Source organism: Amphibalanus amphitrite, unplaced genomic scaffold (assembly GCF_019059575.1).
Source record: "Amphibalanus amphitrite isolate SeventyFive unplaced genomic scaffold, NRLGWU_Aamphi_draft 000662F_arrow, whole genome shotgun sequence".
Lineage (NCBI taxonomy): Eukaryota > Metazoa > Arthropoda > Thecostraca > Balanomorpha > Balanidae > Amphibalanus > Amphibalanus amphitrite.
In genome coordinates this window covers 247,396-266,467 of record NW_024882156.1, presented here as the reverse complement: position 1 = coordinate 266,467, position 19,072 = coordinate 247,396, and the positions used below count along the sequence as shown (strand labels likewise).

Below are 19,072 nucleotides of genomic sequence, written 5' to 3'. Positions count from 1 at the left end.
TATAATGCTGTTTTGACCCCAACTAATTTATATCGATGCGTTTTTTAAACCCCACTTATCCGTCCTCCCGTAAATTTCCGACAAGTTGGATAACACTTTCAAAAAAGTACTGTCACTCGATTTTTCTCAGTTTGTCTGTCTCGGCAGACCAGGTAGTGTCAGAACAAGCTTACGAATACACATATTTTGATCAGGTTTGGACAGTGGCGGATCCAGGGGGGGGGGGGCAAAATGGGCATTTGCCCCCCCCCCCCCAAACGGCATAATTTTAACATTACGCCTATGGACGATGCATGGAAAGAATCGATAAATTGTTATGGTTTGCCCCCCCCCCCCCAAACCTGTGAGCTGGATCCGCCTCTGGGCTCGGATGATTTAACACCTTTAAGGGATGTTACGTTCTTCCCGGAAATTCACGAGAGAACGGATGTGGGATTTAAAAAAAAGCGTCGATAAATGAATTTGTTATCAGTTAGCATCCGCACAAAGCCCATCTGCTAGCAAACCCATGGCGCAAAGTGACCAAACCGCAAAACGCAAAGCACATCAGGGTGAAATGACCAATGAGGAGTGAGCATTTAGTGACAACTCATTTAGTGACAACTGAACTAGGTAGGTAGGTAAGCTAAAGTCAAGAAGCCGTTCCCGAGGTATCTATGACCATCGTACTTGTACTTGACCGTGTCGTACTTCTGCAGGCTGAGGATAATATAAATCCAACAAACGATGCATTATAACAATCAATTTACACTATTCGACTCTGATATGATCATTGATCAATTCATTGATCAATCCTCGACTCTCGCCCTTTTTTCTCCGAAGGGAATTTGGCAGCGATGAAGTAATCTGGTAGCAGCAAACAAATGCGATTTATTTTCGCGAAAGCTCGTTAGTCAGTGCCGGAAACAAACAAGATTCCGGCAACAGTCATTGTTTTGCATTTGTTTTCAACACAGGTGAGAAATGCATAGAGACTAAATACTGAATATTTGTGTCGGTCGGTTACGCTGCCATTTATGTGATAGTGCCTGTTGAATGTTCATTAAAGCAAGTCAAAGTCAACCCCAATCTCAATCTTGTGCCGATTGCTGTTTCCATTATTTCCCGTCGATATTTAATCATTGCTGCTTGCACGGATGCTCAGATAATTCATTCTATCGAGTATTCAATCATTCGTTGATTCATTCATTTGTGACCTCGTTCATTTAGTTAGTCATTCTTATTCATGTGCGCATTCATTCATCATTCATTCATTCATTCATTTATTCATTGTTCATGTGCCCATTCATTCATTCATTTAGGTATTCATTTATGCGTTCATTCATTCATTGATACATACATTCATTCACTCATTCATTTACTTACTAGTGTGTTCATTTATTAATTCCTTGTGATTCATTTATGTATTTATTCGATGCTGATGCGGTGACAAGTTTCACATCCGTTTATCGTATCGTTGGTTTTTATTCATCCAGTTTGCTGCACTAGTCAGTAGCCGGCCTTCACTATCGAGTCATTTTCGGGTTCGGCTCATAGTCGGCCACCGTCTTTTCTGGTTTTGTCCGACTGAGACTCTTGAGCGTCACAGTCGCCCGTCCAACCTACAAATCTCCAGCAACAGTTCGTCTCCACCAGCTACAATGTCAGCTCGGCCAGCGTTGGTCGAGTCCGGCCCAGCCAGCCGCCCACCCAGCCCGGCATTTCGTTCAGCCCAGCCGCCCGCCCAGCCCCATTGCGTTGTCATTGACCTTCGCCGCGTGCCCACGCCTTCCCGGCGCAGCATGGTCCTGCATCGAGCGCCGCCGGCCGCCGTATAATGAGATAGCCGTCGGGACTGCAGTATTTCGTATCGCGCGGCGGCCAGCACGGTTCGGCGAGCGGCACGGCGGGCCCGGGGGCAGACCGCCGAACCACATTGGCACGGCGCGCTGGGGAGGGAGGGGGGGGGGGTACTCACTCCCAGGGCAGGGAGTCCGGAGTAGGGTGGGGAGGGGAGGAGAGACGGACCGAGGCTGTAAACGGTCCCAGTGATCGGGTGTCAGTTGGCTGGCCTAATGGACTGCCGCGGAGTTATCTGATCATCAGGGGATCGTAAACGGAGACACTCGCGAATACGAGTCGGGGCGATGGACGGACAGAATTGCACAGAGCACTGCAGACGGCACTGGGGTAAGAAGCTGAGTGCTGTCATAGGCGTGCAAAGCTGGCTGTTGACGCTGAAGTGACGCGGAAAAGGGCAATTTGTTGTTCTGTTCGTTTGACTGTTTGCCGTATATTGAGCTCATGTCGAATATCCGAGACGTGTTGAACATTGAGGTGCTGCTTCTCGGTCCTGTTCTACACTGACGGCGTGGTTGGTCCCATAATCGGATACATAAGGTAGTGGTTCTCGTTCAAATTCATCATTTTTTTTTACAACGACGTCATTTGCCACCGCTGAGAAAAAAATCCTTTTGTGCGCTGGTCTATGCACCTAACAGCCACACATACATTGAAACCTGGCTAGTTGACATTCTACGCTCACACTCTCCGTTCGAGGCGCATGCTAAGGCACGCTCATTGCTCAGTGTACGATGTCTTTCAGGAACTGATGTTTTATTCATGGTAACTGGTAAGCTATTGAAGCGGCCGTGTACCAAACAGGCAACAAGTGTAACTGACCTGAGTGATTGTATTGATCTTGCCGTTGCAGCTGCCCTGCTTTTCCATGGATGTTTCAAGTTTTTTGTTATTCACCGTTTCGCCCCTTAAATCATGTCACCATCAGTTTTAATTGAATGCCTAATTGTTTAAATGCGTGCCTATACCTACTTATCAACCTGTTTATTTATCCCAGACTAATGACTATAGCGCTCGATTCTCCGGTAGGATATGGTCCGCCTCGTGCGGTTCCCACACCGGTACGTCCGGGTGCGGTCCCCACTACCGGTCCGCGGTCCGGTCCCTGACCACACCTGTCCGGTACCGTACCGGACGGACGGACGGCCGCCGCACGGGTCAGCTCGCCGGATGGCTGCTCCTGTGATCCTCTGACCCCGTCCGGCCGGTCTGACACGTCCCCAGACCAACTGCCCACCGCCGACCGCGCCGACTTCGTCTCCTGACCGACGCGAGGCACGCGGGGTCGTCAACCCGCCTGAGAGTCGCGGGGAACGCCGGCGTGCGCCCGGCCCGCGGCGGCGGCCGCGCCGGACCGGGCCGTGGAGCGCGGCCGGTGCTCCCGGCGACTCTCGGCGCTGCAGGTAGGCGCTCGGCGGCGCGCTCTTCTGAGGTAGACGACGGTTTCGGCTCTGCAGTGCAGTCGCGCGCGTCCGCCGGACCTCCGTCGGTACAGACGCTGGAGCGGCTACCCGACACCCCGGAGAGGTCACCCGACACCGCGCGCCGACGAAACCGACGCGTCGGCGCCGGCGGCAGACGGCAGGCGGCGCGCCGCCCGGAGACCGCGGTGACCCAGTGCCGCGCATGGACCGCCGTCACGTGGGCTGCGTGCGCGCCGCCGCTGTGCACCGTTAGGCATCTGCGGCGGCCGGTCGGCGTGTTTACCGTTTAGAGCGGCGCCGCGGCGGGCTGTGGAGGCGTGGGAACGCTCCGGTGACGGCGGAACTCGAGTGGACGGTGGACGGTGGACGGTCGGAAGGACCCGTGCCCGCGGCGGGAGCGAGAGTGTTATGTTCTGTGGTGAAGCGAATTTGTAATGGTTTGGTGACAAAACAACTGTGCTACTGGGTAACAATTTTATGAGCGCAGTGTGATATACGATTGTGATTGTGAACGAAAAGTTTTAAGTGCGAAAAAGCCTGAGCACCACGTCTGCACTGAATTGGACTGGCGTCAGCCTTGCCACCTTCACTGCTCCAGATCAGCTGCATCAAATGGGACCAGCGGCGGCTGCTCTCTCACGGCCTTCTGACCCGGCTGTGACCTCGTGCTGACCCGAGACGGGAACGGACACCCACCCGCCGTGATCGCGGTGACCCGACACGGCCGCCGGAGTTCGGAGCTCCGCACTGCTGAGTCCCGTCAGTGGGCAGCCGCGCGCCTCTGCCGCCCGCGATCCCTCTCTGTGGATCTACTGCAGCCTCAGGGCGGCCTGTGACACCTCCGTGGACCGTCCGCCCTGCCATGTGGGCCTCAGAGCTGCTGGGAGCGCTGCTGGGCCGGCCGGCCAGCCTGCCGGGCAGCCGCGACCTGACCGGCCGGCCGGTGCTGTTCGTCGGCGTGCCGGCCGACGGCGGCCTCTGGTCAGAGCAGGAGCTCCAACAGGTGGTCCGCTACCTGGCCGACATACCCAGGTGAGTCTATGGTGAGGTACACAGTAGAGATGTCAATCGGATACCAACTTTTTGGTATACCGATACCAAACCGATACCAACTTGGTATTTGGTATTTCAATCGTAATGTGTTTGGTATTGTGTTGGTATCATAAGGCCTCACTAAGGTATAAGAGGCTAAGAAATCGGTAAAAAGTAGGTATTTCCCTCATTTTCCCAAGTTGGTTTGGTTTCGGTATTTTCCCGTGGTTTTGGTTGGTATTTGGTTTGGTATCGGTATTCCGATTTTCTGTAATTGACATCACTAGTACACAGCGGCCCGGTACCTGGTGGACATACCCAGGTGAGTCCGTGGTATGTACTCGGCGGCTCAGTTTACCCAGGTGAGTCTGTGGCTATTGTGGTATGTGCTCTAAGGTTCGGTGTACTCTACTCAGGTGAGTTTGTTGCTCTCATCAGCTGTGGAGGGAGCACGGAGTCAGTGACCGTCCCACATTCCGCGAATACCGGGCAATTAATGTAATTACTCACTGCTGCACATTTAGCTCAAATGGTTATGCTGGAACTTGTCTCGCCTCTCAGAGCAAAGGAGTAAGTTATATGTATGGGCCATCTGAAACCTGACACGCCTGCGGCCTGCCTGACACGTTGGTCATTTTCTGCACTGTCCGTTTGATATCTGACACGGCTGAACGGTTTTCGCGCAGCACACCCGACGGCTCGCGATAATGCCGGCGGTTGTAACTAGTGTCGGTCATTACTCGGTCGTACTGCGGGCGGACGATGCGTTCTGAGATTGGTTGCTGCGGCCACCCCTTCTCCTTCCCTCCTCACTTCCTGGACCCCGCTCAGTGATTGTGGCCGCCGGTCAAACGGACCGCACTTTGCAGCCTCTCCAACCGGGCGTGTTCCACGTATTGGCCTGTGGGTAGGTCTGCAATCTGACCGAGAGTCAATTAGCTGCCGCACGGCACTTCTAATCGAAAGTATTGAAAATCGTGTTCTTGGGTTAGTTGATACCGAACAGTCATCTACCTCACATCGTTCCGGTTAGTTTGATTTTTTTGTGATGTTTTTTTGTCCTATCAAGGAGCCAAGATTTTTCATCGTGCCACTTTCCAACCGATCGAATGCCCTTGTTGGGGGCATAAAGAGGCTGTTGACGGACGGGTCAAGGACGCTACCTTGTCTCCTGTGCCGTGTAAGTACCCGTCGAACTGTCGCCGCTGTTCGCTGCCCCTACACCACCTACTGGCCCTTCCTCCTGTGTGGGAAACCATTTTGGCTTTACAGTGACAGCTATACAGCTGACCCGGTGGACAAAAAGTGACATTCAGGGCGTCTGTGAGCTGTTTTCGTTTGGACGGTAAAACAGTCGGCATAATGGGGTCTGGGGTCAGCGCGGCGGCGCTACTTACGGACTAAGGCTGGGCTGACTAGGCCGGAATGTGGTCTACCAACCGTCGATCTCTGCGTCCATCGCGGTTCGGGCCTTCAGCTTTTCCGCTGGACAAAACATCTGCTACTCTGTTTTGAAGTGTTACATGAAAGCTGAGTGCATTAAAACATAATGAGGTGGTGTGAGTCCATTTAGTCATTATCTCGATTAGATAATTATGACCTTTCTCCGACGCAATAAAAGCTCAGATGGCGGTGTCGGGGGAGCTTGACTCCCAAAAATTTAAAAAAGATAAAATTGCTTATGATGGAACGGATTTCGTTGGTTGAAAAGTAGGTATCAAGTTAGGAAGGCAGCTTTTTGTGTCACAAACCGCGCTCGAGGCCGTATTACGCCGTCTGAGTCCTGCTGGCAACATCTGGTCACCTGTCGCCGTTCGCACCGACAGTGGCAGCGGGGTCGGGTTCTGATTCGGCTCAGCCGCCGTTTAAACCGGACTGGAGCGGTAGAGCTGGGTTTCCTCTCAGGTCAGTCACCGGACAGACCTGTTACAATGACCTGCCCGATTATTGCCTTATCCTTCTTCGCTTGAGCATCGTTTTTTTCAACCACATCCTTCTCGACTTCTCAAGGTAGATGTTTGTTCCTGAAACTTATCTGGCTAATTAGGCTGACATTTCCCGTTTCTGATACCTAGTTTCGTGGATTTCATTTTTTTTCTTGGAAAGAACCGTATAACAGACCATGTATATTGACAGCTCTCCCTTCCTTACAGGCCGGCCGACTCGCCTCTCTGTGTGGTGCTGGGCGCCCTTTACTGATACTGACTCTCCCTTCCTTTCAAAGACCGGCCGACTCGCCGCTCTGTGTGGTGCTGGACGCCCGCGCGGGCTCGTGGCGCTCGGTGCGCGCCGTTCAGCGGACGCTGGCGGCCATCAGCGGCCGGACCGGCGTGCAGCTGGTGCTGCGCCACGACTCCTTCTGGGAGAAACAGCGCGTCACCTGCGGACGGCCAGAGGACGACGTGCAGGTCAGTGCGCAGCACAGTGCACGCACTCGCACGTTTACAGCTTACGGGGTCTTCAAGAAAAAACTTCATTTCAAGTGCACAAACTCGTATTTTTGTTTTCTATGTACATGCTTCTACGTACAAATCTTGCCAACATTTCACATGAGTGCTTAAGTTGTCAGCGAGGAATATAGAGGCATAGTAAAAGTTACAATTTGTTGCGATTTGGATTGATAAATCATGCTGCTAACAGCCGCATACATATGTTCAACATTAAAATGCGAAAACATGAACACACTTCCGACCTCAATGTGAAGAGGACATTTTTCTTGGTAGCACATGCCAGATGTTCGGCACGTTTTCGAAATATGAGCAAAAAAAACTTAACTGCCATTGCTGCCATGCCTATCTTGGCCTCTATGGCCATGCCGGGCGCCTTGTTCCGGGCCGTCTTCTCGAAAACGATCACCGATAGAATGTTGGCGCTACCGCCAGTTTGTACTCAAATAAGCATTCAAAGTGTTGAAGTATGATTGATTATCCCCTCTGTTGAAACAACACACAGAACATGTCTGGGGACTGTGAGGGTCCGGAGGTGCTGCGAAGGCGCATTCAGGAGCAGAACAAACTGATCGAGCTCCTAACGCAGCGAAACAGCGAGCTGGGAGAGCGACTCCATCGTCAGCAACAGCAGCAGCAGCAGCAGCAGGAGCAGCAGAGCGGGAGGACGCCCCGCGGCAGCCGCAGCGTCCAGCAGATCCGGCTGCAGGAGACCAGCGACCAGCTGGAGCTGCTGCACAGACGATTCCAGGTGCTCAGTCAGAACCATGACGAGCTGACCAAGATCAAAGACGAGTACAAGACACGGAACCGCGCCCTGCAGGCCGACAACGCGCGCCTGCTGCACGAGAACGAGCAGCTCTTCTCCGGGGAGCTGTCCCGCAAACAGGGCGAGCTGGACCTGCTGCGCTCCCAGCTGGAGCAGAGCCAGCAGCAGCAGCAGCACGTCCGCGGCCGGCTGGGCGACGCCGAGCAGCAGCGCGGCCGGCTGAGCCGCCAGCTGGAGACGCTGCGCCGCAGCAGCTCCGACACGGAGGCGGCGCTGCGCCGCCGGCTGGAGGACGCCGCGCAGCGCCAGCGGCTGCAGGCGGCGCGCGGCGCGCGGCTGGCCGCCGTCTGCACCACACTGCAGCAGCGGCTGCGCGACGCCGAGCTGCACGCGCAGCAGGAGCGCCAGGAGGCGGAGCAGCGCGCCTTCGAGCGCGAGCGGCGCTGCGCGCAGCTGACGGCGCTGGCGTCTGACCGCGGCCGGCAGGTGCGTCAGCAGGACGTCCAGCAGGAGCAGCTGCGCCGGGAGCTGGCCGAGCTGCAGCGCCGGCTGGCCGAGCACGAGCTGCGCGCGCAGCAGGAGCGGCGCGAGGCGCTGCGCGACGCCGAGGTGGCACGGCTCGGCCAGCAGCTGACTGCTCTCCGAGCCGAGTACGACGCCTACAAACGGCACGCCACCTATCTGATCGAGCAGGAGCGGGCGCTCAACGAGAAGCTCCACCACTTCCAGGTGCCCAGGGCGCGGCCGCAGCCGGGGCGGACAGAGACGGAGACGGAGACGGAGCGGACAGAGACGGAGACGGAGCGGGCGAAGTCGGAGACGAGGACGGAGCTGGAGACCGAGGCGGAGACGGGGCGGGATATGTGAGACTATGAGCGTGATGTGATGATTGAGGTGTCCTGCTTGACTGTATGAGCCTCATTAGAACTGTGGAATGTAGATTATGGATTGTATATGTAGTTTCGAATGATATGGCGAAATAAATATTGTCAACAACCCAGTGTTGGATGATTTTCACACATGAATTTATGCATAATGTTGCACTGTTCAGTGCCATTTGCGTGACAATACTTTTCATGCAGTGCGTTCTGCAAACATAGAAAAAGCTTCTTAGCCTCTCAGAAGCCTTCATGTACTACGTTTGTATATACCACTTTGATGTACGTACCAATCCCATATTTGTTTTTGCTGTAATCATTACAAACGTACACAGACTACCGAAGTGAGTAAACCTTATCAGAGCGTGTGTCGTGTGTGCATAAGCCAGCCGAGTGTGGAACTGTTTGCTCGTCTAACATGCCACATTCTCTGCCTTTAGCCGGAGTACATTCCTCTGTCGAAACTGCAGCGTTACATCGCCCCGGACCAGATCCCCGAGGAGTTGGGAGGGACGTTCCCGTACAACCACGAGGACTGGATCCAGGACAGAATGGTGAGATGTGATAGCGAAACGTGACGGATAGACGAATACGCTCGGTTCTAGTTTGCATTTCACTGAAGTCACGAAGGATGAAATTCCGCTGTCGCTGTATTACTATAGCTGCATTTTAGTGGAAAAACTTTCGATGTTGTTCAATCCTATAGACCATTGTGATCAAAAGAAAGAACTCCATTGAAATCAGCGCTCCCTCCCGTTCGTCCCCGGCAGCGACTGGAGCAGTTTCTGCAGGACGCCGGTGCCGCGCTGGACGCGCTGAAGACGGTGTGGCTGCGCCTGCTGCCCGCCGAGGCCGCGCCAGCGGCGCAGCTGCGGGAGACGATCGGCACGGCCGGCCCGCTCTACCGCGCGGCGCTGGACACCGCCGAGGGCGTCATACACACAGGTAAATATGCCCCAGACTGGACACAGACACAGACACACACAGGGCCGACCGGGACCGGACACAGATACACACAGGGGCGGGCTGAGGGGGCTGCGGCCGACATACGCTTATCCATGGGCTCTTACGTCTTGGCTATATGAGGAGTCACACGACCCGGTCATCATCATGTTTTTCCTATTTTGTTTGTCGGCGAATATGAGTCGAATTGCGTGCTCTATTCTGACGGCCGTTGTGTTCCCCAGGCGAGGAGCTGCTGTCCAGTCTCCGGCCGAGCTCTGAGCCCGGCCTCCAGCGGCGGAGCAGCGGCAGGCCGCCGGACCCGGATCCTCGGACCCGGACCCGGACTCCACCGGACTCGGACCCCCGGACCCGGACCCCGCCGGATCCGGACCCGCTCAACCAGCGACAACAGGTGCGTGTCACAGGGCTGAGTGACCGGCGTGTGGACGCTGGATGTGCCGTCAGTGTGGCTTAGCTCCGAGTCAATATACCAGTATAGGAATACTTGTCTCAGACCTGACCTCTCACTGTGGACTTATATCACCCCTCAGGTCAAGGAGTGTGTCACTGATCTGATCTTATGTCGCCCCTCATGTGCAGCAGCGGGTCACTGACCTGACCTTATGTGACCCCTCAGGTGCAGCAGCGGGTCACTGACATGACCTGACCTCTCACTGTGACCCCTCAGGTTCAGCAGCGGGTCGCTGACCTGACCTGTCACTGTGACCTCGTATGACCCCTCAGTTGCAGCAGCGGGTCACTGACCTGACCTCTCACTGTGACCTTATATGACCCCTCAGGTGCAGCAGCGGGTCGCTGACCTGACCTCTCACTGTGACCCCTCAGGTTCAGCAGCGGGTCACTGACCTAACCTCTCACTGTGACCCCTCAGGTGCAGCAGCGGGTCACTGACCTGACCTCTCACTGTGACCTGGTGCGTCACGCCTGGTCGGAGCTGCACACGGCTCTGGGCCGCGCCGACCTCCATCGGCTGCTGGTCAGGCGGGTCGACGACGTGATTGGCTGGGTGCTCGGCCCGGGGGAGGAGCTTCTGGCGTCCCAGGCGCTGATTGGTCGGGACGTGGCCTCCTCGGAGCGGCTCATCGAGCTCCACGACGAGGCAGAGCTGCAGTGCAGGGTGAGAAGCTGGCCACTTTGTTTTATATCTTTACTTAGGAACATGCTTCAATCGCACTTCCTCGTTGACCTGTATGCTAAACTCTCATCTGCCTGAACCTCTGCCGACTCCTGACCACCCTCCACGCCCAGTGTTCAGCCCTGACCCGGCTTATATTGGGACCTCTGACCTCTAATCTCCCCTCTATGCTGCCGATATCTGACCCCTATCCCAATCTGACCTCTGCTGACCTCTGCCCTAGGACACGTACGCCGAGTTTGCCGCGGTGCGCCGGCTGCTGGAGGAGGCCGCCGACGGCCGCTCGGCCGAGACGGCCTCTGCCGAGGAGGCGGCCTCGCTGGCCGGCCAGCGGCGCTACATGGAGAGCGTGTGCCGCGCGCTGGCCAGCCGGCTGGAGCGGCGGCGGCACCTGCTCATCACCGCCGCCCGCTTCTACCGTCTACTGGAACAGGTCAGCGGGGAGGGGGAGGGGGAGGGGTACCAGGGACCTGCTCATCACCGCCGCGCGGCTCTACCGTCTACTGGAACAGGTCAGCCGGGGGAGGAGAGGGGAGGGACACCTGCTGCTCACCGCCCCCCCCCCCCTCATATTTTCCTCGTGTCCGAAGTTGTTCAGGATGTAGCCGCGGACTACTGACTGGTTTGACAGCCTCGTAGCTGCTGGACGACGGGCCGGTTTGACAGTTTTGTTTGTCCAGCTGTCAATATGTACGTCATCTCCGGCGCTGTTCAGTGATTCGTCTGGCTGTCCGTGTCCCTCTGGTAGGTATCTAACACGTGCCACGTGCTCTGTCCCTCCCGGTAGGTCTCTGACACGTGCCACGTGTTGCTGGAGGCCGCCGATGAGGGCGTCCAGTCGCTGCAGCCCGACCAGCTCGCCGACAAGCTCCGACGCATGCAGACCGTCGCCGACGACACGGGTAAGCTGCCGACACTCTGCCGACGATACGGAGCTCGAACGGTGTACCTAGGTGTCGCTGTGATAGCCCCCGAATCGGCCCCGTCCTCTCCCGAGTCTTGGTTAGGGATAGGCCGCTTTTCATGACCAGCGGCATGTTTACTCATTTAAATGCATATGAGTGCGAATCATCATTGAGCTGCAATGCACTCCTTGTCAGTTGACTCCATTAGACATCGCTCGGTTGGATATAATCTTACATGGTGTTTTTATGAGAATATGAGATGTAAAAATCACTCCATTGTCTGTCTGCATAGAGCGGACGTACGCCGAGCTGAGCCGGACGGGTGAGAAGCTGCAGGACATGCTGACGCTGCCGGTGAAAAACTCGGCCGGCCAGGACATCACCCCCGACTACAGGTGAGTGGGCTCATCGCTCGGATATTCTCTAGTCAGAACATCACCCCCGACTACAGGTGAGTGGGCTCATCGCTCGGATATTCTCTGGTCAGGAAATCACCCCCGACTACAGGTGAGTGAGTGAACCTGTCGCTCGCATATCCTATGGTCAGGACATCACCCCCGATTACCGGTCAATAATCGAACAGTTATCACCCGCGTACACAATCGATCAGCTTTTCTTTGAGAGGAACAACTTTGAATAAGCAGCTTTGACATCATTTGCATGTGTTCATTGTGTGACCAAAACCAAGTAAGCGGCTCTGCTACCCTGTATCTCACCCAAGCTGAGGCCGCCACCTGTCGATCCCCGTGACACGTGTCGCTGGTGTGCCGGCAGCTCGGAGCTGGCGCACGTGACGCGTCTTTCTCAGCGGCTGCAGCAGCACGTGCAGACGGTGCTGGAGACGTGGGAGATCAGCCGGCTGCGGCTCCAGCAGACGCTGCAGCTGGGCCAGTGTCAGGCGCAGGCCGAGCAGGTCAGTGAGGGCGCCGGGGTCGGCCAGCGGGTATTTACAGAGCCGGTGCGGGACCATATGCGCCGTATGTGAGCGGCCGCCGTAACCGTTGAGTCGTGTCTGTCCCGCTGCGGCAGCACCGACAGACAGACACACACACAGCCGTCTGTCAGCGGGCCGTCGCTCCTTGACGGTCACCGGCTGCTAGGCGGGACGGCCGCTCCATCATCCCACAGAGGAGAGGCTGCCGAGACCACCGGACTATTTATTGGGGTGGTGTGGCGGCCGACGGGACGGGCTTACACGCCGATCTTTTAGTCACCTCGTTAACAGGAAGGGTATCCTCGTTACCTCAGAATGCAGTGATGACTGTGTGACAGCTGGTTGTGACAGCTGGACGACAGGGCGGACCCCCTGTCGTCCGCCCCAGGCGCTCCCCCGGTGTGTGCCGGTGATATGACGTCCCTGACCTCCGCCCCAGGCGCTCTCCTGGCTGGCGGACCTGAGTCGCCTGCTCGGCTCAGAGCACGCCCGTGTGGGCCGAGACAATACCGAGATACAGCTGATGAAGCGACAACACCAGAGCTTCGAGGAGACGGCAAAGGTGAGGGCGGCGCAGGCAGCGGGTGACTGGAACTTTTAGTGTGTTTCGTGATTTGTTCCATCTCCTAGCGTTACATTTGAGTAAAGGTACTGAAACTGATGCTTCAGTGCTGCAAGTACTATGAAGTACAAATAATTTGTTCGATTTTTCCAGCGCACGTACGAGTACGGGGCGGAGTCGTGCGCGGCGGCCGGCCGGCTGGGCGGTGACGAGGTGTCCGGGCAGCTGAGCGGCCGGCTGGAGGAGGCCTGGTCGCGGCTGAGGGCCGCCGCCCAGGAGCACATCACGCGCCTTCGAGTGGCCGCCGTGTTCCACCGCACCGCCGACGAGGTACAGCCGGCCGGTGGCCGGTGCGATCTGCCGGGCGGGGACCGCGGTCCGCGGCCCGTCTCACAGACTGGCCCGGCTGGGAGCGGGACGACGGCTGTCAGTTCCTCCTCGGGTCACTGGGCCGGAAGGCGCCGTCTCCGGCCGTCGGCTGGGAGATGTCACTGTCCGGAGAGTGGGTTGTGGGACAGCCGATTACCGACAGCTGGGAGGTGTTCTATCCGAGGATGTGGGACTGCCGGCACCTGTGCGATAACAGGACGGCCGGAGGGCTTCACTGAACTGCAGCTGCACTATAGTTCCTACATACAGGATGGACGGAGGGTGTCACTTGAGGGGGATGGGGGCCTTATCAATTCGCCAACTATGTAGTGTGTGTGGTGTGCCCGTGTCTCCATCATTTCCATTCTGTATACAGTATTGTTTCATGCACTTCACGCTCCCCGCAGCAACTGCGTCGACTGCGGCAGCTGTGCTGCGAGCCGCCGCGGCCGGCGCGCGCCTCGTCGGTCGCCTCCTCGCCGCGGTCGTCGCCGTCGTCGGCCTCTTCTGACGCCGTCGGCAGTCAGCTGGGCGAGCGGGAGACGCTGCTGCGAGACGTCGGCCGCACCATCCGGCTGGGAAAGCTGCTCCGAGAGCGGCTCCAGGACGACGTCAAACCCAGGTGGGCAGAGCCGCTCAGAGTGCGACTACGCGGTGTCAAATAGGTGGGCAGCAGCGGATATACGGAATATAATCACCGCCGCGCCGCCGCGGTTGGCCCACACGCAACCATTAGCACCCTCGTTACGTAAACATCCTACCGCCGCCGTCAGCGCTGAGCTCCGCAGCTCCAAACGGGGGTACCTGAGCGGGGTTAGGGGGAGGGTCGCGGGGTGCCGCCCACCTTCCTCCGTCGCTCTGCCGCCGGCTCCCTGCTCTCCCCGGCGGTGATTTGGACGGGGCCGGCCGGTGCGTCGGTAGGCGCCGGCGGCTCCGAGTTGTGGGCCGGGGCAGCAGCCGGGGGCGGCCGCCGGGCCGACCTGGTGGCAGTGCCAAACGTGAGGCGACGGCCGGCACTGGCAGCGTCCCCGCCAGCTGCCGCCGGGACCGAGCGACCTACCCACTGGGAGACCGGGCGGAGCGCGGACGGTGACCGGCGGACGACCCGCCGGGGGACCGGCCGAGCGGCGCGGGTCACACCGGTCAGCCGAGTGGGGGAGAGTGGGTACAGAGTGACGAGTGGCCGGAGTTCGGTGTGACTGAGCCGGGACTCCGCACAACCACAGGTAGGTGGGGGAGTGGGCGTGCAGGTGTGAGGGTGTGGATGAGTAGGTGGATGGGGGGGGGGGAGGGGTGGGAGGGACGGCCGGGAGGATGCCCATGTGGAAGGCCATGTCGGAATTGAAATAGGCATTCCATTTTTCTGCATTTCCTCAAGTTTAAGCTGAACAGCGGAGGGTAGCTGTTCTAAGCTGAACATTTAAATATGACGTTGACTTTATCGGGGTGTTTGAGGTGTGGATCATGGTATCATGTCATGTATCACGGTACTCACAATCTTTATTTGGTCATTGTTCACGGTCGCGAAAGCTCGATATGGACTCACCGTCGATCTGATTACCAAAATAAGTTCGATTGTGCCTAAACTTAAATTATGATATCATTACTCAGTGACTTCCAATAAACCAGTGCTGTTAAGTTAAATTTCCTTACAGACACGACACGCATGTCCCAGGATCCCCGCCGACCGCCGTGTGAAAAGCGGTGAGCATCTTGACAGATCCCCCTTGAGTCTTGCCTTAGCCCTCAGCTGCGTTGACCTGCTTCCTTTGATGTCCGACATACTTCGCAGCGTATCCACTGTCGCCGAACAGGTGTGAGGTCGTCTCCATCAGCGACCGATCGGCACATCTGAGGGATCTCCGCGCCCGAGTACCCGCCCACTTCCATCAGATCCGTTTCCACTCGCACCAGTCGTCACCCCGCCCTCCTCCTCTTACCGAGAATAGCTGCCTTACCGGGGCGGCGGCACGACCTCCGTCCCAAACTGTGCCGGCGGCGCCCCGGGCCGCGCTGGCAGCCGCCCGCGGCCCGACACCGACCTCCACGTTCCTGCTGCGCGCCGCGCCGCGGCCGTGGCGCGCGGCCGCACCGTCACCCGGGCCGGTATGCCCCGCGCCGATCGCCTCTGACGGCCGGGGGTCGCCCGTGAGGGATGGCCGGAGGGCGGGGAGGGGGCAGGCTCCTCAGGGACGGCAGGAGGTATTGGGCCAAGTTCGGCGCGGTCTGTGCGTGTCTGGGTTACAGAGAGGCGACTGACAGGTGAAACATTCAGATCGTTTTGTTCATCCGAGTTACTAGGCCAATGCAGGCGTTCTCCGTATAATGATAGTGGATCACTCAGTGCAACGCAATGAGCCGGTCGTACTAATGATTTGAAGACAAAACGAATGACTTTTATACTATCTCTTGCGGCTGGTCTGCTGTAACCGAATGCCGGGGATTAGAGACAAATCCCCTCTAAAGCGCTGGACACTGAATTATGGAACAGCCACAGCCACCTGACCATGGCATCGTCGGCCACAGCCGCGGCAGGGCCATAGCGTCACACTATGTGACGCCCAGTGCCAAGTCCAATTTGTCTCCTACACCTTCTCCGCCCGGGTCACGAGACAAACGACTCGGGGCGGACCGGCGGGCTGGCTGCACGTCAGGGCTCGGCGGCCGGCCGGCGACAGACCCGGTGCAGTGGCCGGTGACAGACCCGGCGGACGGGCGGCGACAGACCCCCGGCGGACAACCGGCAGCAGACACGGCGGCCGACCGGCGACAGACCTGGTGGCCGGCGACAGACCCCCGACGGCCGGCCGGCGACAGACCCCCGGCGGCCGGCCGGCGATAAATCCCGGCGGCGGACCGCGGACGGTCTCGGCCGCCGCGCTGGCACCCCTCAATGGGCCGGTGAGCGCCCGACGGGCGGGCTGTCGGCGAGCCGTGTCCGGCCCGGGAGACGGGCTCAGCCGCCGCCACTCCGCTCCTCAGTCGCTCCGTGCCGTTCTGTGCCGTGCCGTATCGCTCCGTGACGAGTCCGTATCGGGCCGCGGTGCTCCGTGCCGTTCCGCGCCGTTCTGAGCTGACCGTGGCCGCTGCGGCGTGGCAGCCGTGCCGGCCGATTTGGCGCACCGCCTGCCTGCGGCGCCTGCCGGAGCTACTCCGGCCGTCTGCTGCCCCCCCTCCCCCCCCCCCCGGGCGGTACCGCGGGGACAGCTGGCAGCGCCAGCCGATCCGTCAGAGCGCGCGTAGCGCCCGGTTGTCATCGGGTGCTGGCCGCGTGCCCTGCGGCGCCGGAAACGGCGGCTCATTTCACCGTGACGCGCTCTGTGAGTTAGTGCACTCGCCAGTTTTAGAACCGACTCGGTCAAATGTCCTTACGGTAAAATTTAGCGCCTGAGCGATGCATATTTTGAATGTTGAAAAGCATTGCTTCACATAGCGTTGATTCCTGCTCAGCGGTGAGATAAGCCTGCTAAGCCGATAATCTTTGGTGCCGACTGAGGGTTCCAATTGTCGGAAGCTATTATCACGGCTGGCGACGTCGCGTCGGTCTGCTCCCTCGCGTGACCGGGTTCTCCTTGGTGAACTGACCACATTTACCGTCCTGAATTTGACACGACGACCGAATTTTTTTTTTGTTCTCAACAATACCAATAAGTTATTTGTTGTCTGTCGGTTCTGCTTAGGCTATTGACAGACTGCGAAGAGTACGTACCCACATATACTAGCATTTCAGGAACCGGTGAACGGTAACGCCCGAGTCAAACACGACTCGCCTCTCGCCTGGTGGGTGCGGAACTATGCAGGTCAACCAGGCCACCTCCCCCCCCCCCCCCCCCCCGATCACACCGGACCCAGCATACCCAGCTGACCCGCCGCCTAAACACGTCCCGTTCGGTAACCGTTTGGGCGCCCGCTGTCGTGTTTCAGCGAGTCGGAGCGCAACGCCGGCGCGCGGGCGGCCATCTCCGCTAAACTCTCCGAGGTGGGGTTCCTGTGGGCGCGCCTGGACGCGCAGTGTCGGCAGTGGCGGCGGGCGGCCGGCGACTCGCCCGACTCCGGCCCCGTCATGGAGAGCTCGCCCGTGTCCAGACAGGTGCTCGGCGCGGCGGGCGCTCAGGAGCGGGCGCCCGCCACCGGCACCGGCAGAGATGAGGTGAGAATCGAGGGAGAACCGTCTTGTTAAATTGACAAGATCATGCGTACCAAGGATGAGCACAACCATTGACAATATGGGCTCTGCGGTCACCTCGTCCTGCGTCGTTCTTTTTGTGTGTTGGCCTGTTCCGTGCCATTGATTCGTGTTGCGTTACATTTCATTTTTCGTTATAAATCTTATCACATATTGTCCCATTTCTCTCCTAGGTTGGGTTTACTTCTATCGTAGGCACGCTTCCGGCCCCTCCGGATCACTGCTTTTTACTGGACCTGTGATGCTGTTCTTTTGTGGGATGTTGTGGTGGCTGAGGCCACGTTTGTTTCTTTTGGAAATCAGATCCAAACCATTCGATTCTTCCGGCTCTCCGGAAGACGTTTACATTAGAAACTGCCAGCCTTCTTTTACGGTCGAGAAGCATCATGAATGAGAGGCTTTATGCCGGCCAACCTATTTCATTCAGTTTCCAGCTTTACCCTTGGTTGAACTTGCCCATATCTTTTGATTGCCCACCCAACCCGACAACCTCGCATCCATTCCTCTCTGACCCCTTCCCTCGTTCTATCTTACCTTTCTCTGGCCTCAGGGCCTGCTCTAATCCCTGCTGCATCGACTCCCCTCCCCTCCGACCTGTCCTTGGGCCCTCCCTCCGACCCTCCCTCCGACCCTCTCTATGACCCTCCCTCCGACCCTCTCCGTGACCCTTCCTGTGACCCGCTGACCGCTCTGTGACCCCCAGGAGGGGCCGGACTGTGCGCTGCACCGCTCGGCCTCCTGGCGGTCCACCGACTCGGACTGGCTGACCGCTCAGTCGTCCGAGTACGGCAGCGCAGAGGGCGCCACTGGCGCCGCCGCCGCCGCCGCCGGCTCCCTGGCCTCACTGGAGGAGCTGGTCACGGCTCCGCTGGCCGGCTCCGGCTCCCTGGAGCACGGCGACGGCGACTCCAGCCCCGAGTCACAGGTAACTAATTGACTGGCCCAGATGGTGATCATGTGTCCGTAAGAGCATACTTTGAGGTATTTGTGTGTGATTAAATCGATACCTTAATGCGAGAACTTATCGAAACCTTGGACGAGAACTTAATGCTCCGTATGATTTATCGGCACTATTTCCATCATGCTGCCTGACAGAATCAGGATGACGTTGGTCCCAGTATTCACCAGAGTATCCGCTGCTCCGTATTGTGTCGCTCGTCTCTGACGTACCTCCCGCTACCCCCCGCAGCAGGACACGGAGCCGCCGTCGCTGGGCGAGGACTGGAGCTACGACTCGCCGCCGGACACGGCCGACCTCTCGCTGCCCGGCTGGGCCGCCTGGCGCAGCAAGTCGCGCACGCCCTCCCTGGAGAAGCTGCTCGACGAGGACTTCCCGCCGCTGCCGCCGCTGGGGGCCGGCTTCAGCGGACGGCGCAGCAGCAGCGCCGGCAGCCGGGACAGCGGCGGCGCCAGCGGCAGCGCCGAGACGCGCTCCCCGGCCGCGATGACGCCTGCGGTGACGTGTGATGACGGTCTGCCGTCGTCATCGGCCGGGGACCGGGAGCCGTCCTCGGAGGCGGACTCGTCCGAGGGCCAGCCGCGGCGGCCGTCCGCGGTGTTCGTGTCCGCCGCCGGCCGCCGGCAGCCGCAGCCGGCGGGCTGCGGGGCGCGACTGGTGGTGAGCCG

General features: G+C 58.4%; 1 protein-coding gene across 1 annotated transcript; it reads left to right on the top strand.

The window, feature by feature from the left end:
- Positions 1 to 2,882: 2,882 nt before the first annotated feature.
- LOC122364227 (SEC14 domain and spectrin repeat-containing protein 1-B-like) lies at positions 2,883 to 19,068 on the top strand. Its single transcript, XM_043334416.1, has 17 exons — positions 2,883 to 4,295; positions 6,520 to 6,703; positions 8,830 to 8,943; positions 9,160 to 9,334; positions 9,577 to 9,746; positions 10,227 to 10,472; positions 10,714 to 10,923; positions 11,278 to 11,392; positions 11,688 to 11,790; positions 12,170 to 12,308; positions 12,769 to 12,891; positions 13,045 to 13,221; positions 13,668 to 13,882; positions 17,185 to 17,410; positions 18,150 to 18,371; positions 18,636 to 18,994; positions 19,032 to 19,068. Exons 1-17 carry the CDS (start codon positions 4,126 to 4,128, stop codon positions 19,066 to 19,068), a joined length of 2,985 nt encoding a protein of 994 aa, XP_043190351.1. The 5' UTR covers positions 2,883 to 4,125.
- Positions 19,069 to 19,072: the final 4 nt, after the last annotated feature.

Coding starts and splice junctions, on each gene's coding strand:
- LOC122364227 (XM_043334416.1), top strand. CDS start 4,126: ATGTGGGCCTCAGAGCTGCTGGGAGCGCTGCTGGGCCGGCCGGCCAGC. Junction 6,704..8,829: donor GGCCAGAGGACGACGTGCAG/GTCAGTGCGCAG, acceptor CTCTGCCTTTAG/CCGGAGTACATTCCTCTGTC. Junction 12,309..12,768: donor GTCAGGCGCAGGCCGAGCAG/GTCAGTGAGGGC, acceptor CCTCCGCCCCAG/GCGCTCTCCTGGCTGGCGGA.